The sequence below is a fragment of the Erithacus rubecula genome, assembly GCF_903797595.1.
Source record: "Erithacus rubecula genome assembly, chromosome: 1".
NCBI lineage: Eukaryota > Metazoa > Chordata > Aves > Passeriformes > Muscicapidae > Erithacus > Erithacus rubecula.
Window position 1 is genome coordinate 110,333,475 of NC_136658.1, and position 18,482 is coordinate 110,351,956.

Below are 18,482 nucleotides of genomic sequence, written 5' to 3' on the forward strand. Positions count from 1 at the left end.
GATGCCTTGGAGTGGCCCCCTAGAGCAGAGGCCAGACAAGATTAAGAGAACAACGTGGGGATTTATTAAAGGTTTTCAACAGATCCACCTTGGGCAGTCAGGAGCCTCCCAGAGGCCATACCCAGGATGGATGAAGATCACAAATTTTTCACACAATTAAAAGTTTGGTCCATTTACACATCAGAGGTTAATCCTCCAAATACATCTTCAATTAATGAAGTCATTTACCCCCAATTTTCTCCCTCCCAATTCACTTTTGTTTATAATTTTTGGGGCCTGAGCTGTAGGGTGTTGTCTTGGTTTGAAGTGCAGGTGTCTGCCAAGAAAGGCAGGAGATTCTCTTTGAAATGGAGAATGTAAACCCCCTCCCTCCAAATTATTATTATAATTCTGAAATTAAGGGGCTCTCAAGCAAAGATATGGGAATTAGGAATAACAGTTCTTTCCTAGGACAATTCAAATAGCAATGCAGCATTACACAGAACAATGCCAACCCTGCCAGAGTCAGAATCCAAGCTGGCACAGTCAGTCAGTCAGGGTGGTGGCACAGTCCCATTCCATGGTGCTGCATCCTCCTGCAGGGGCAGATGTGGCTCAGCTGGAGCAGTGCTCCTGGAGAAGGGGCAGTTTCCTCTGAAGCTCCAGGGATGATGTGCAAGGCTCTGGTTTTCCTCTGGAATCCAGTGGGAAGAAGGTTCCTTAGTGTCCAAATGTCAGTTTTTCTCTGGGTAGAAAAGGCTTGGCTCCTGCCCTGGCTGGAGCATCTCCCAGTGGGATGATGGAATTTTCTCAGCCATGCCCTGGGACTCAGTGGCCATGAAGAGGAGATATCTCCTGGAGGGAGGATGGGCTGTGGGAAGATAAAGATGATTGCCCAGCTGGTTTAAAGATGGCCCATTAACAGGAGATATCTCCCATGGAGATAAAGGTCACTGCCCCACCTGGTGATAGAACACAGACTTTGGTCACGTCCCGCATTGCAACCCAAGACAGTTTCCTTGTATTCCCAGCCTGGAGGGACTATTTGATAACACCATGTGGAGGTTACACAGATGCAGTACAGGACTGTAAGGAGATGACAGCTGCAATGCCAGGGGTGGTGTTGCTCAGTGCTGCTGACAGTCTCTCTCTGCAGCGGGAAGCAGGTGCGGCTGCGCAGCCAGGACGGGCCCCTGGCCTGGATCGTGGGCATCGATGACTATGGGTACCTGCAGGTGCACCAGGAGGGAGAGGGCGTGGAGTCTGTGCACCCTGATGGCAACTCCTTCGACATGCTGAGGAACCTCATCATCCCCAAGCACTGACAGCCCCCAGGGAGCTCTGACACTGCCTGGTCAAGGTGGGAAGGGGAGCTGAAAATTTCATTTTTTTTCCTTCTGATTCTCTGCTTTGTGTTGCCGTGGGGAACTTTGCAGCAGCTGAAAAGAGGTGGTGACCTCCCAGCTGAAGGCCTTTATTCTTTTCATTAACTTTAAAGCACACCTCTGTTGCCATTCTTAGTAAGGATCTGTTCTTTTCAAGGATTCTGATTGCAAAGGAGTATTTGTGATGAACAGAGCTTTCTCTTGATTTACACCCTTGGAGAGACTGAAGTGGCTCAGTATTTCCATTTTTTTTTGTTTTGTTTTGTTTCTGTGTGATTTAGCACAGTGCAGGACATTATTTACTTTTTTACTTTTTTTTTTTTTTTTTTTTTAAGCTAAATTCTGTTTTTCTGTGTTGTCTGCACTCAAACCAGCTGGGACATCACATATTCCTGAATTGCTGGGATCACCACTGTGCTTTTAATTGCAGGTCTGAGTGAAGATCCTTGCTGATTTGGTTCTTCTCTGTGTAGACCTCTACAATAATTTACCAACTTGTGCTTTGATCTCAGGTCTGCAACTCTTAATGGCTGCCTGGAGTTTTTAGGAGAGTATTCCATCAGCACTTAGGAGCTGGGCTTGGTTATCCAAATGATTTGCACTCTGCTCTCCTCAGACATTTGGATCTTAGTAAATCATCTCATTTGTCCTTGAAATCATGGTTTCCCAAGAGGTTTCAGCCCCTGGAAGAAAATCTCACTTGGAGTAGTGTCACACCCAGGTTATTGTAGAATCTCATCTCAGGAGATGGAACATCTCATTAATTTAGAGGTAATTATATCATTATCTCAATGAAATCAAGTGAATAAATCAAATTCCCCACTGCAAACAACTACTCCAGTGAAAAAGAGAAATCCCACCTTTCCCCCATGTCCAAATTCTCTTCCACAGCTCTATTGTCACCCCCTTTCCCAAGCCAGTGTCTGGTTTTGCACTAAAATCAAGAGCTTTAACACCTGCTGACCTGAAAGCAGCTCATTTTTGGGGCTGCCTGCACATTTCCAAGTTGGGGGAACAGCTGGGAGTTCTCCTGGAGCAGCCACAAGCTCCTGGAGCTTGGTGGGGTTTTCTTTTCTCCCAAGGAGATTTGGCCACCACAGCTCCCCAGACAGTTCTGTGCCAACCAAGATTGTCCCAGGTGTGATGTGACCACCTTAACTTCTTTTTTTTTTTCCATGGTGGATGAGCCAGATTGCTTTCCAGAAAGAAAACTACTGTCTGCTAGCCAGAAATGGGGTTTTTAGGTTAAAGTTCACCTCATAAACAATCCATACATTTTAGATTGTTTCAGCTCCAAAGCCAAGAAGTCTTAAAAGAAGGAAACTTGTCTGTGATGGTGATTTTGACCAATCCTCACATATTAGGGTTTAGGTGGTTTGGCAGCAAGGGTAGAAATTAAATTGTCCATGTTAAATTTAGGATTTTATGCTCCATCTCACAGAATATTTGTCCTGATTGTCCAAACCCTGCTGGGGATTTTTTCCCCCCAATATCTAAATCACCTGAGGCTGCACACCAGCATTTCCTAGAACTGCACACACAGTTATTAACAGTTAATTAACAGCTGTTAATTATCATAATTAACATGATACCCCAAATTCAGCTTTTCCCCACCAGATGCTTTCAAAACTGCTTTGGGCTGAGAACATTTGGCAGCTACCTTTGATATCAGAATTCAGTATTAATGCATGTTGTAATCAACTGAAACTCGAGTCTGGCTTAATAAAGCTTCAATCTAAGGAAGAAACCATGGATTTATATATAGATCTATAAAATATTTATATATAGATGTATAAAAAAATGGGTGTACACATTCTTCCTGCTGCTTCCTCATTTATTTGCTGCCTTTTCCTTCATGAGCAAACTGTGCTGCAGCAGGAGAGCAGAGCTCTGGTGCTGCTTTTACAGCCACAGAGTTTTACAAAACTTCACCTTAACCCAGAATTTGTAGTTAAAACTGTCTCAGCTTTAGGATTTGCCTGTAGGAAGCACCTTTGGGTTTTGTTCATGAACAGCCAGGTCATGCCTTAGGTTGGGGCATGAGTGGCTTCCTTAAAACTTCTCTTCAAACTTCCTTCAAACTTCCTTCTCCTTTCACTGGGGACAAAAAAAAAGAAATGGGGAAAAGGATAAAACATGAGAATTTTGGAAGGGCAGAATGAGTTTGTGAAGCTCCAGTGGCTGAGCAGCAGCAGAGGGATTTTTTAACAGTAAAATGCTGAAACATTTCCTGGTTAGTGTTGGTCCTTTAATAGCTGCCTTAATGATGAGCTGGTTCTATCCTCACTTGGAGTTGTCAGATTATTCCCAAAATTTTTGCATGGGGAAGAAACTTGGAGTGGAATTTCCTTGCCCCAAGGGATAACTCCCCAAATCTGGATGTGCCAGAGCACAGGGGGAGCTGTGGGAGCCACTTTGCCTTTTCAGTGGCCTCTTGAGATGTCTCAGCCTTCCAGCCTTCAGAAGAACCAAGGACAAGGAGAATTCCCATGGGACAAGGAGCAGCTGGATGAAATCCCTGTGGATGAGTCCTTGGAGAAGCCCCTGACTCTGTGTCAGGTAGATGAGAAGCACAAGAGTCTGACTCTTGCTCCACCCAAAAATCCACAACGTTTTTGCAGGAAAATCCTCGTTTTTCTTCTTCTCCATGTGTGTGACAGACAAATGTGGTGTGGGGTGTCCCTGGATGTGGGGATGGAGAGATGCAGCCAGCTCCAACCCCAGGAATAATGCACTGAAAATGTTTCATTTCATTCAGCTGTCTGGATTAGTAAAACACCTCTTCCATTGTGAGGCTGAGCTCATATCTTAAACTATTTTCTTGATGAAGTGCTTTCAAAAATCTCATTTATTACCACGTCCGTATTTCTGTGACTTCATTTTTAATTTTTTTTTTTTTTTTTTTTTCCTGCTGGGCTCTGGTAGAACATTTCTCATGGTGAAAACATTTGTGGGGGTTGTTTATTGATAGGAAAATGTCTGGGTGTGTTGGCACCTGTGTGAGTCCAGGGTGGGTCGTGCCCAGTCAGCAACAAAGCTGCTTCCAAAGGTTTGAAAAAGTAATAATGTACTTTACATTTCAGGCAGCACATCCTGCTTCTAGTAAAGCTTTTATAAGACTTCAGAGCTTTTTTTTTAAATATATCCAACAAATCAAGGGCTATTACCTGGAAATAATATTAAAGCATTTAATTCTTTATGCTGCTGCTTCACTGTGCAAAAATTCGTTTCTTTGCTTTCTCTTGATTCAGCTGCATCAGCAGCCTGAAAAATAAATTTACTTTTTGCAACTCCTTTGGAGCTCTCTATAATCAAAATATCTGTCATGGGAAAGATTTATGCTGGTTCCTGGGAGTAACTGGTTTGATAAAAACATTTGCATGTCTAAGTGATGGTGGGGATGCACTGCCTTGATCAGACACCAAAGAAATTAAATCTGGGCCCAGGAAAGAGCAGAGGTCAAAAAAAAAATGATGGAGAAAAGAGAACTGCAGGGAAGAATTGTCAAGTGTTGAGTATCTCATTAGTGATTCTGTGTTATTTGCATTTTCCAAGTGTCTTCATTTAAAAATGCAGTGTCTTCATTTAAATTGCAACGTGGCAAAAATACAATAAATTTTTTAAAAATCCCTGTGTGTTTTATAGTACGTTAATTGTCAATTATAGAATATGTCACAGTTGAAATAAATTTTCAAATATCCACCATTGTCCTTTGTGAAATACATTGTTTTGTATGTAAAAAAAAAAAAGATAAATTCAACTCAGTTTTCCTTTGGCTACAGGATTTTATTAACATTTTAACAGTTTTGTTTTACATAATAAATAAGCAAAAATGCTTTACATTTTGTAGGGAATACATATATAATTCTGAGCATGAATAGGTTGGTTGGGTTGCGTGCTTCTTCACCTACACTTGCCAAATAGCTTTTATCTGCATCAGATTAAAAAAAAAAAAAAAAAAAAAAAAAAAGCAAAATCTAACCTTCAGGGGGAAAATGGAATAACAACATTTCCTCTGTGGCCTTTTTGAAGTGTGACTGAAATTCAGAAAAAAAATGATAATGTCCTGTCTTGAGATTTCTGGATAAATTCTGGCAGATTTCCCATTCATTGGCACTTTCAGTGGTGAATTCCCCAATTTTGCACCTATGGTGCTGAATTTCCTTAAATTAAATTTTTCAATCACAGAGCACAGAGACCTGGGGACAAATCTGTGCCTTTATCACCTTATTTTATTTTATTTTATTTCCATTGCACTGTTCCAAAGCTTGGAGACCTCAATGTGGAATTCACTTTTCCAGCTTCACCTTGGTCTGGTGGAAGATTCCCTGACTGGCAGAGGGTTGGAATGAGATCTTTAAAACCCCTCCCAATCCAAATTTTCTATTATTTTGGTAAAACATTTCATATTTTACTCTCTTTCTTTCATTTTCCATTATTTTCTTGCCAGGTCTGAAATCCCCTTAGAGTTAAAATCTCGTGAAGTCTCATGACCAATGTGTGGCTCAAATACTGAAGAGAAATGAATTTATTTTTCATAATATATTTCAATTCACATTCCTCTTCAGTGTCATCATTGTTTTTTTCATTATTAAAACCATTTTTCAGTATTAGAACATTGCCACTGGGATGGCAGTGCCCTGTTCTGCACTGTGGTTGTACTGAGAACATCTGTAATTTAACTGCCCAAAAATCCTATTTTTCTCCCAATGTAATTTACTCCCAGATGGGAACATGGAATTGCTGTTTAAATATTGCAGAGAAAAAAAAAAAATCTTTCCCACATTTGCTTTTGCCATCTTTTCTGCACCTTCCCCTGCATTATCAGCTGTGAATTCATAATTGCTTCATTATTGCCTGGCAGGGAAATTTCCTGTGCCTGGGCATCACCTCCCCTAAAACACCTGGGGGAGGATGATGGAACACCTCCTCTGCTCTGGAATAAAGCCTGGAAAAGGGAATAACAAGGTGGAAAAATATTGAGCTGAAAAATATCAAGCTGAAAAATATCAATGGTGGGTTTTTGTTCTTTTTTTTTTTTTTTTTTCAAGCAAAACCTAATTTTTGTGTTTTTATAGCAAACAGGATTTCCAGGAACACCAAAATGCAGCAGTGCCACTAATGAGGGAGAGGTTGGGCATCAGGTTTCTTTTTAATGATGCCAACCATGCCAGTGGCTCCTTTGTAGGGCATGGGTTTAATTTAATTGAACTAAATTAACCCAGGAGTCTTGGCATAATTATTTTTTCAGGAGTTTGGGGTCATTTATGAGGAGCAGGGGCTGGGAGGGCTCTGAACCACTGCAAAAGCAACTGGTGTGTCCTGGCTTTGATTTATTTTGATTCATGATTGTAATCCACATTTACAGCTTTTTTGGAGGCTTGCCAGCTTCTCCAGCACTGAACTCACCAAGGCTGCTGAGGGAGTGACTCTGATGGTTTGGGTCTGATTTGGCTTTTTTTAAATCACTGATTTGGCTTTTTTTTGCTTCTGTTTAGCACAAAATGTATTTTTTCATGCAATGGAAAACAATTGAGAGTGTTCAATTTCACTTCCAAGTGAACATTAGACAATAAAGCCTTTTCTGTTACCCTTTAATAGGAAGAAGTGAAAAAAAAAATCCCTGAAAATAGTTTTCAAGACTTTGCTTTTAAAGTATTTTTGTGTACTTATAGCAGTCAATATTCATACACAGAAGGAAATAACTTTGTTAGTGTATTCCAATGAAAACTTCCCTGCCCATTTCAGGGCCTTGGAACTGGATGAGCTTTAAGGTCCCTCCCAACCCAGACCATTCTGGGATGAATTATTGCTGCATAGAAAAGATGGAGAATGTGCAATTTTTAGGACTGAGTATTGCATTGGGATTTTTCTGACAAGGTGCAATCCATGAACAAGATTTTTTTTTCCATATTGCACAAACCAGGTAAGAATTTTTCTTCAAAGAATCATGGAATGGTTTGGGTTGGAAGGAACCTTAAAGCTCATCCAGTTCCAGCCATGGGCAGGGAATCTTCCACTGTCTCAGGATGCTCAAGGTTTTTCAGTGAAGTTCTCTTTAGAGTCTGATGACAGAAAGTTTGAAAAATTCTGAATTAAGCTGGGATTGGGGTAAGAAATGGAGCTCAGCGGGATCTAGAGCCACATTTATTGTTTAGGGAACCTTTTATCTTCTCACAATGTTTGGGGAAGTGGCTGAAAATCATCCTGGGGTGAGTGTTGCCACACAGATCCGTCCTCTCCAAAGAATTAAAAATAAAGGGGTGAAAAATCTACTCCTGGCTGCCTGGGCCGAATGTGAGTGTTTCAAATGTGCTGTTTGGGATTTGTGAAGTGCTCAAATCAGGGAATTCCAGCCCTACCTTTGTGCTGACAACAGGATTTATGCTGGAGGAAGTTCAGAGTGTTAAGAGCTGGACCTTTCAAAGCTCACAGTTCTACTGGTAAATTCAGAGTAAGGCATGAATGTTCATTATTCTCTTGACTATAAAGAAAATATTTCTGGTGCTGTTATTAAGATGTATTTGTGACTGGATGGGTTGAAAATCTGCACAGGCTTCTCCCAGAATACTCAGGGAAACATAGGATTTAGGAGTTTCCTTTTCTTATTTGTGGGGAATTAGTTCCTGCTCCATAATTTGTCCCAATTTGCCATGACAAGACCTGTAACCCTGTAATACCTATCTTTGTACCTATTAATTTGTCATATTGTCCCTTCTCAAGATAAATGGTGGTGGCAACAATCTCAGAACACTGAAATCTGTGTTAAATAAATCAAAATTAAGGTTGATTTATTTAGTTTTAAAACTTTTTGGTAATTAATAAATAAGGGGTTTTTTTTCCTGTTTGGGTAGGAAAAACCTGTGTTGTGGTTGCTCAAAATCACCACTCTCAACAAAGTCCATTTGTCAGGGGGTTGGGTGGAGAGCTGATGCGAGGTTTCACACAATTTGTCAAAAAACCCTAAACTAGAATGCATATTTTATGATAATTATTAAAAAAAAAAAATAATTGAGTTTATTTTAAGGTGGGATCAAAGAAAAAAAAAATTCTTCATATAAACCTCTGCATATAACACCTCTCGTTTCCTTTTGCTGCACACTATAAAATAACAAAAATAAGATCTGGAACTGGGCTTCTCCCTGGCACCAGAGCTTTATGTGGGACCCCGAAGCACGGCAGGGGATGGAGGGGATTTTCCTGTCCACTGGGACCTCCTCACTTTATCCCTCAGCTTTGCTCAGTAAATGTTTCCTCATGCTTTTTTCTCCTTTTTTCTTTTTTTTTTCCTGCGAATCGTTCGAGTTCATGTTCTTCACTAAACCCCGAGAGCCCTCCCGCGCTGCCGTCACCTGCCGTTGGCAATAATGACAGAAGTCCCGATGTAATGGGGGAGTGCAGATTCCTTGTGGCTCTCTGGAGAGGAGGGGCTCTGATTCTTGTAAACGAAGGCGTTGAGCTCCTCGGGGCCGTAGGGATAATTCTCTCCCGCGTGTCCCGTGGCCGTGCAGGGGGAGCCGGGGAAGGCTCCGTGCTTGGCCAGCACGTGGTGATAATTGAGGAGCACCAGGGGCACCTGGCCCGAAGGCCTCACCTCCATCAGCCGCTCGCCCTCCGCCCCGTGGTCGAGCTTCACGCTCATCCTCTCGCCCTCCAGCTCCTCCAGGCTGCCCGGGTGGTGGCTGACGTGCCCCAATTTGGGGTCTTTGACACAAATCCTCCTGCCCTGCTCGTAGACCGAGGGCACGGGCAGCAGGTGGCCCAGCTGTCCCACGGCCTTGGCCTGGCAGCACTCGGGCTTGGGCGGCGCGTTGGGGAACGAGGCCTCGCCGGCGCTCAGCTTTCCTTGCAGGTCTCTGTGGAAAGGCAGCTTGTTCTCCTCTTTGATGAGCTGGGCCGGGGGTTGCAGCCTGGCCTCGGGTTTGTTGTGTTTCATGATGCCAGAGTCGTAAAATTCCTCCTTGTACCTGCCCGGCACGGGCGCCGTGCAGCTGGGGAAGGGCTCGGGCAGAGCGTCCTGGCTGTACCTCCTGTTGGGCAGGGGCACTGCCAGGGAGAGAAAACGTGTTAATTACTGACAATGAGCCTTTGGAGTAATTACAGCTCACTGGTGATACCACCATAGTTAAATCAGGGGGATTAAACCAAAGAAATGGTAGTGACTACAACCTGGAATCAAGTTAACTACTGACAACGAGCCTTTGGAGTAATTACAGCTCACTGGTGATACCACCATAGTTAAATCAGGGGAATTAAACCAAAGAAATGGTAGCAACTACAACCTAGAATCAAATACAACATTAAATGAACCTTTGGAGTAATTACAGCTCACTGGTGTTATCATCATAGTTAAATTAGGGGAATTAAACCAAAGAAATGTTGGGGACTGCAACCTGAAGTCAAAACATTAATTACTGACAATGAGCCTTTGGAGTAATTACAACTCACTGGTGATACCACCATAGTTAAATCAGGGGAATTAAACCAAAGAAATGGTAGCGACTACAACCTGAAATCAAGTGAATTACTGACAATGAACCTTTGGAGTAATTACAAATCACTGATGATATCATCATAATTAAATCAGGGGAATTAAACCAAAGAAATGGTAGCAACTACAACCTGGAATCAAATACAACATTAAATGAACCTTTGGAGTAATTACAGCTCACTGGTGTTATCGTCATAGTTAAATCGGGGGAATTAAACCAAAGAAATGGTATCAAGTACAACCTGAAATCAAATTAAATGTTAATTACTGACAAGGAGCCATTGGAGTAATTGCAACTCGCTGGTGTTGTCATCATCATTAAATCTGGGCAATTAAACCAAAGAAATGTTTGCAACTACAACCTGAAATCAAAGCATATTAATTACTGACAATGAGCCTTTGGAGCAATTACAACTCACTTGTGTTGTCATCATAGTTAAATCAGGGGAATTAAACCAAAGAAATGGTATCAAGCACAACCTGAAATTAAATAAAATGTTAATTACTGACAACGAGCCTTTGGAGTAATTACAGCTCACTGGTGATACCACCATAGTTAAATCAGGGGAATGAAACCAAAGAAATGTTTGCAACTACAACCTGAAATCAAAAATCTTACCCTTAAGTAAGCTCTTTTCAGAGATTTATCAAAGGATTTATTGAAAGCTGGATAATGTTGGTAGCTATCAATGATTCCATGATTAAAATAGTGGAATTATTTTAATCATATAGTAATAATCAGAAATAAACTGAATTTATTCTTCCTGTCATTGTGGGAGTGCATTGGACACTTGTCCTTGCAAGGAGAACATCCAGATCAGAGGTTGGACTCAATGATCTCAAAGGTCTTTTCATTCTACAGAATTCTGTTGATTCTGGAATTCCTGGTATTTATTTGGGTAGATTTAATATCTAGATGAGATATTAGAAGTTTACATGTCAATATCTAATTAATGAAATCTCTCTGTGATACCCAGAGTGGGTCACGTTAAAGACTTTGCTTTTTCTCTTGGAAAAACTGACATCAGATGTTAAAAACATCTCTTGAAAAGCAACATAAACACTTCTTCAGCAATGCTGGATCTTTGCTTTTAAGATATTCCCATATAATAAAGGTAGATAATGATAAAAATGCAAGTTACAGCATTGAATGGGGGAGAAAAAAATTGGGTATTTTTAGAGAATCAGAAGCCAGATACTTAATTTTTCAAGATTATGAGCCTAGGATGTCTATTCAGGCTTTTCCTCTGAAATATATTTTCTTTCTATACTTTTCTCCTTAGTTTCTGCATGGCAATTGAACTCTTGAAGCAATTGGAGTTATTTTTACCATTTTCTGCTTGGCTTCTGAAGCTTTTCCTTTCTGTAAACTCCTATCTACAAGTGGTGAGAAAAAGGCCCCTGGTTTTCTCCTGTACCATATGAGTAATATTTTTTTTTTGCACTCTCCTATGAACAGTTTGTGAGTGAAACATCTCCTCCAAGGCACATTTGAGAGTTTTATGTTAAAGCAAAAACGACACACTGAGCAAATTTCTCAAGTTAGATCCAAACTCTTGTTTTGTGTGAGGTTCACTGGAAGCCCTGGACACATAAGTGCCTTTTTAAAAATGGATTTTCTGTTTTTCTAACAATTTTATTCAACATCTTAAAAGTTTTGGAGTTCCCCTCTATTGGTTGCTGATGTAACCATGCCCATTAATAATTAAATATTCCCTGTGCTGTAATAGACTGGCAAAGCCTTCATGCATAACAGAGGAAGCAGAAATAGCTCAATTGTACTTTTTTTTTTTTTTTATATATATGCAGAGCTCCATTAATTTCAGAGGGAGTTGCACCACATAATTAACACCAGAATTTAAACAGGAATCTGGTTCCAATTTCTTCTTCACCCTCCCAGAAACAAGGACCTTTCAAGTTATTCTTTCCCATTTCTATGTATATATTTTGTCACAAGAAATAGAAGCTGCAGGAAGCTGAGTTCTCACCAGCTGGTGAAAAAATGGCCCTTGCAGATCACAAATCCAACAAGGGGTGCTTGGGCATTTTACTGGTGGAGTTCAGTGCTCTGATTTTAACTCCACATTTGGTGTTTTTATTGTGAAATAAATAATAATGCTGAGAGTTGCTGACATATAAATAATATAGGTGAATGATCAGGTGTTCTGGGTTGAAGGTTTCCACAAGAGGAATGGATTTCTTCTATTGCAGTTTGGAATGTTTTCACTTTTATGGCTCTTCTTTAGTCTCTGAACAAAATATTGTCCTTTTCCATTTTTAGAGCCTAAGAGAACTTGGAAGAAGCTGAGGCATCACAGCCACCAGTTGGCCTCTGCCTTGACACCTTTAATTTTGTTATCTTCAATCCTGCTGGGCTGAGGATGAACCATCAGGTTGTGAATCACAGAATCACAGAAGTTTTGGGTTGGAAAGGACCTCAAAGCTCAGCCAGTGTCACCTCTGCTATGGTGACACCTCCCACTGTCCCAGGCTGCTCCAACCCCAATGTCCAGCCTGGAGCTGAACATTCCAGGGATCCGGGGCAGCCACAGCTTCACATGTGCCAGAGCCTCCTCAACCTCTGAGCAAAATATTTCTTCCCAGTGTTTAATCTAACCCTGCCCTGTCGCAGTTTAAAACCATTTTCCTTTGTCCTGTCACTTTCTGCCCCTATAAAAAATCCCTCTCCCTCCTTTTTATCGAACAAGGTAAAGATAGAACAGGTCATCATACAACCCCTGCCCATGAAAAGATATTTTTTAGATTTTCTCACTCTCTGCTTGTCCTAGTCTGAACCCTAATTTCAAATCACCCAGGCCTGATTGTTCTCCATCATTCTCCCTCCAAAAACTAAGGTGAAACAAAATCATCTCCCAGAGCTCTTTGTTTCCAGGGGAATTCCCTTTGCAAAATGTCATTTCTTTCTTCCAGTAGGCATTGGCTAAACCTGGGGAGTTTTCCCACAGATTTTCTCAGTCTTGTTCCTCATTTCCTGAGTTTTGGCATGACTGGTGGCACAAAGCTTCACACAGGTAATTCAGAAGGGCCAACTGAGTGACCAGCAGGTCCTGTGGTGCCCACAGCAGCAATTTCAAAGGTAAAAAAGGAAACTTCTGACTAAGAATACAGTTCCCTTCACTGAAATGATTTTTTTTTTTTTTTTTTGATGACTGGGCCAGCTGGGAAAAAGTGGAAGAAGCTTCAAAACCAGATCCTGAAGCAGAAACATCTGATTTGCAGGCAGTTGTATCTGCTACGTGCTTCTTCAGAGCTTTGATGGCTTGGCAAGATCATCCCTCCAATCTCTGATCTCTCCAAAAGGAGCAATTTTCCATGGAGAAAAATGTCTTTGGCCCACGGCGTTTTTGGCAGATGCTGCCGTGGGTGTGATGTGGAATAGCCCTCGCATCCAAGCCGGCTGCCAGATGTCAGATTTGGCTTTGCCTTTGGATCGAAGATGATGATGCTAAGCAGATCCTCCCTGCTTTGAAGCTCCCTGGCTGTCAGTTCTCCAGTGAGCCACTGGAAAAAAGCAGCACTCCACAACCTAAAGGGAGATCAGATGCAAAAAAAGAAGAGTCGCTTGCAAAGGTTCAGAATTCAGAAGTGCTGAGGCTGCTTGAGAAGGAAACAAAAATTGGGTGGAAATCCTGTCTGTAGGAGAAGCTCTGTTCTCCTTTCTCCTTTTGCTATGATCTCTGACCAGGCCTGAGTTTGACCATATTTTTTTCCTCCTGAATAATGCAACTCGAAGTGCTTTTGCAGAGAATTAATTGTAGCGAGCCAACTTTCGTCAAATCCCCAATAAATATCCATAATAAATATCCATAATTAATATCCATAATAAATATCAATAATAGATATCCATTAAAATGCTCAAAAGAGAACCCACATTTCCCAATTCAAGCAGCAAAATCTTCAGTAGAAGCAGAACCAGAAAAAAGAACCACTGGTATTGCAGCTCCGTTTTCCTCCTGATGAGGGAATGGTGATGTGGGATGACATGGAAAAATAGCAGCAGTTTCTTGCAGGTTTTTGTTGGGATTTGGGGTTTTTTACCCTATTTCTGCAGATTTATTGGGGATAGGCAGGATTTATTTCAGTCTTTATCCTTGTCCTCAAAAGATGTAGATTTTTGGAAGAGGTTTCGGTGGGGTTTTAATTTTTTTTTATTTGGTTGCTTGATTTTTTTCTATCTTTCTTTTTTTTTTTTTTCCCCACACTATCTTTAGAAAGGACAAAACCATTCCCTATTTTCGGTCTAAAACTCCTCCTTTTCCCCCACAGTCCACAGAGGTAACCAAAGGAAGCAGCAAATTAGAGGAGCACAAGCTGAGGAAAAGCATTTGACCTGCTCTAGGCTGTGAGAAGAGCTTCACTCTTGCTCATTTTCAACCTAACCACAGAGAAGTGAAATAAAATGCTGCTGTCAGTGAGGTGAGGTCCATCATGGGTGAGGTCAAACCATCCTGTGAAGGACAAAACACCAGGCAGAAATTATTTTTTTCTCTGTGGGGAAGACATTTGATGTCTGGTTCTATCATTTGTCTGATGCAGCAAGTTCAGCTTTGAATATCTTTATATTTTAATATATTTATATTTTAATATTCCCTTTGGATCTTGGATATCTACACTCAGAAGTGAATAAATACTTGATTCTGGTACTTAAGACCCTACTTGGAGACTACCTAAATTTTTAAATTTTCAATTTCCACTACTGCTTACTCCATTCCAAGAAAGGAGAATTTCCATCTGCACTGCAATACCTCAGTCCTCACCAGTGATTTTTAATTAATAAAAATGATATATGCAGGGAGATGTGGGTGGGACCCAAGGGTTGGCTCTGGCTTGGAAAACAATAAACTGGAATAAATAAGCTGCTTAAAGGAGTTTAATGAAGGGTTTCCTGGGAGTTCTGTAGCAGCTGATCTGAGTTCTGCACTTGTTGATATTCTCTGACAGTTTCAGATAAATCACAAAAGAACTCCTGGATTTAATAAGACTGAATAAACTCGGATGTGGTGGGGTTTTCTATTTATTGCATATTTTTGTGACAGGTTTTTGTATAATTCTCACAGCTACTGGAAGTAAAGCAGGGAAGAGGGGGGGAAATCCAGGCCAGTCAAGAGTGTTAAAATCAGCAGCAACCTGAAATCTCAGCAGAGGCTCATTCATGAAATCAGTTAAATTCAGAGTTGTGTTTGACTTGAAGGGGAAGCTGGGTCAGGGGAGTAATTAATGCTATTAATGGAGTTAAAGATACTTGACACCATCCCAAAATAGCCTGAATTGCCAGAGTTTGGTTAATCAAAATATTTTTGTTGTTTTAACTGATTAACATTGTTCCTCGCCCATCACAACTTGATTCAGTTTCATTTTTGAGTTGGGGCAGCTGTGAGATCAGGAGTGTTTAAAATGAGAGATAAATCTCTGCCAAAACTTCTGCAATAAACCCTGTTCTGGTTGAACACAAGGGAAATAAATGAGTTGGACAAGATGATGCCCAGAAGTCCCTTCCAACCCTAATTATTCTGTGATTCTGTGATTAGAGGGTATTTTGAGTAACTTTACATTTGGTTATATTGTAATTTTTCAAGGTTATTTCTTACAGGTTTCCATCTCAGAGAAGTCAATGCCATTCTTCAAAGAATTTCTATCCCTGACCATCTGCACAGTGAAATAACACAGGTGATGGGAGACATTGTCAAATTTAGAATTATTATCAAGTAAAGCAGAATGATTACTCTGTAAGGTAAAGATATTCATGCTGAGAAAGGAGAACCTTCAATTTTTATGGGAATAGATGGTGTTTATTTTAATTGCTATGTTAAAATTATCAAAAATTATTGTGGAGGGAAAATTTCAATCTGACTTCAGCCATGACTTACCTGAGAAATTCCACTTAAATAACTCTGAGAGTGTAAACATGAGGGTAAAGTGTGCCAGGATTGAAGGAGGAGCTATCATTGTGCTGCTCTAAAATTGATTCTGGTGAGTGCATTTTTTCACCTGAAACTTTGATAATATTCCCAATCCAGTGCTGATAGAACAGGGAGAAGGAACACGGGAATACCATAAATATAATGATTGCAACACTTCACTGCCTCTGATTTTCTGTGTTTCCTAAACTGATGCCTTGAGATTTTAACTTTTACATTTTTCCAATCCTCCACTGCATTAGTGCAATCTCCATATAGAGTGGGAGTGACTGTCTTCACATTTTGGTCAGACTAAACAATCCCTCTAGGCCTGAGATCCAAGGACATCCTACAGCCTCAGGGCTAAAAATATAAACAAAAGTGAATTGGGAGGGAGCAAACTGGGGATAAATAATTTCATTACCTGAACCTGTTATTGGAGGATTTACCCCTGATATGTCAATGGACCAAACTTTGAATTGTGTGAAAAATTTGTGCTCATCATCCATTATGGGTGTAGCCTCTGGTAGGCTTCTGACTGCCCAAGATGGATCTGTTGAAGGATTTAATTAACACTCTTATTCTCTTTATCTTATCCCTTTATCTCATTCTCCAAGGGCATCGAAACCAATTTTCAAACCGCCAACGCAAACCCTTCCAAACCACCGAGCGTTTCCTCTCGGCTGAGAGCAACACCCACCTTCATAACCCTGGGCAAGGTTGTGCCTGATGATGTTCACTGGCTGCTCAGGAAGGTTTTTGGAGGGTGACTGGCTGCTGGGCACCAGCGAGTTGGTGCAGTGCCACTGGCACTCGCCGTTGGTCTGCAGCGCGCCCAGGAAGAGCCGTGCCACCTCGCAGGGCGCCGCTTGGGCCTGCCCGAATTTTGCAGGCAGCATTTGCTTCTTGCCACTGAAGACGTGGGAATCCACAGGGAAGGGTCCGTAGTGGTAGGAGAAGGGCAGGCTGTAGGGAGGGGCGTACAGGAGCTCGCTGCTCTCTGAATGGAAGTTCTGTTCCTGCAGGGCGGCGGGGCTGGAGCGCCAGCTCCCCACCTGGCTGCACTCCAGTTTGTCTGCTTGGAACGAGCTGTACTGCTGGGGAGACAGGGAAAAGAGCAGGGCAAGGCAGTTAAAGGAGGAAATTTTATAGGAAACTCTGGGATTTTTTTGGTCCCACAGGGATTTTTTTTTATTCTGGTTGATGCAGAGAGATGGGACTTCTAGGTGCTGAGAAAGTGCAGTTTATTTTCTTATCTTCTACATAAAATGTGAGTTTTTGTCACAGGTGTTGAGAGAGTGACCAGAAGTCACAAGTCTTATGGCTACAAGATCTTTTAAGGACTAATTAACCAATAAAACATTGTCAACCAAGATATTTATGTTTCTAATCCAACACTAAAAAATTTCATCTAATTAGTGTGATCTTTCTCAGCCAATCCTGCTCTAACACATAGATCTATTCTTAAGGCTGGTTTGTCACCTTTATACCTACTTTATAATTACAGCATCTTAAACTTTATAGCTAAACCTTTTTCTACATAACTTAATATGTCTCTACTTTAAACTTTAAACCTACATTCTTATTTCTAGCACCTAAGCTTGGAAGCTTTTCCCAAGGCCTCTGTTCAAATCCTGTGTTCTTTTCCAGGCTTTGATTTACAGGCCCAATGTTTTGAGAATTTCTTGCATTCTGAACTCCAACAGGAAAGTACAGAACATGTCAGACAGGCACCCAGAGCCTTGCTGGCTCAAGGGATGAACTCAGAGGTGTGTTTAAAGTTCCTCTCTTGACAACTTTTGCCTTCACATGGGAACAAAAAAAATTGCTTTAATTTGGTAATTTTGGCAGTTCCATTTTGCAGAATCACAGGATTGAGGCTGGAAAAGCCCTCCCAGCCCATGGAGTCCCAGCTGTGCCCCATCCCCACCTTGTCCCCAGCTCAGAGCTCTGAGTGCCACCTCCAGGTGACACCTGCAGGGATGGGCACTGCAAACCTCCCTGGGCAGTTCCAATCCCTGAGCTCCCTCTCCATTGGGAAATTCTTCCTGACATCAATAACTCCACACACCAACAGTAAATGACACACACTCTACACCAGCAGAAATTTTCCCAGCACAATTCCAAGATTTTCTTCTTTTTGCCAAGAAAGGACACTGTGGTTAAAGTGTTTCCATATCCCAAAGGTTTTACATCACTTGCCAGAGCTGGTTTGTGCTACCTGTACTTTCCACCCCAAGGAAAAAAGGATCTAATTTTATCCTGCTTTATGAGGGATTTCCTGGGGTAAACAATCCTATAGTTTGTTTTATAGTAAATTCAGCTCTGGATTATCTCCACACTGTCCCAAGCACTCTGTAAGAACAATTGGGAATTAAATATTGCTGGAAAATTTACCTGTGGTGGGTAAGGTGTTGTTCTGAGTTTTGCCTTCATTTTATTACTTTTGGGTTTTACTATTTTCCTTGTTTCCTGCGAGGTAGGTACTGAGTTTCTGCATGAAAACTGTGACTTGGAAATGGTAACCTGGTCCAGTGACAACTGAAGTTCCTTGTACTCAATATCTCTGCAAAAGAACAGCCCAGTAAATTAAAAATACAGGGAAATCCAAACTAACTTCTGTAAAAATGCATGTCAGTGTTCACAAGGCTTGAATTTTCACTCTTCCAAGATTTACACTGAGTCTGGGAGTGTAGGAGGCAGAGAATC

The 18,482-nt window shown here is 41.2% G+C and overlaps 2 protein-coding genes across 2 annotated transcripts in view; one reads left to right on the forward strand and one right to left on the reverse strand.

The window, feature by feature from the left end:
- HLCS (holocarboxylase synthetase) overlaps positions 1 to 6,409 on the forward strand; it is a 112,212-nt gene extending 105,803 nt beyond the window's left edge. The window contains exon 11 of the mRNA XM_079312375.1: positions 1,136 to 6,409. Within this exon, the coding sequence (XP_079168501.1) occupies positions 1,136 to 1,304 (169 nt within the window). The 3' untranslated portion in view covers positions 1,305 to 6,409. The remainder of the gene's footprint in view (positions 1 to 1,135) is intronic.
- Positions 6,410 to 8,618: 2,209 nt separating this feature from the next.
- SIM2 (SIM bHLH transcription factor 2) overlaps positions 8,619 to 18,482 on the reverse strand; it is a 54,435-nt gene continuing 44,571 nt past the window's right edge. The window contains exons 10-12 of the mRNA XM_079312438.1: positions 18,171 to 18,339; positions 16,474 to 16,870; positions 8,619 to 9,410 (exon numbers count right to left, since the gene is read on the reverse strand). Of these exons, the coding sequence (XP_079168564.1) occupies positions 8,713 to 9,410; positions 16,474 to 16,870; positions 18,171 to 18,339 (1,264 nt within the window). The 3' untranslated portion in view covers positions 8,619 to 8,712. The remainder of the gene's footprint in view (positions 9,411 to 16,473; positions 16,871 to 18,170; positions 18,340 to 18,482) is intronic.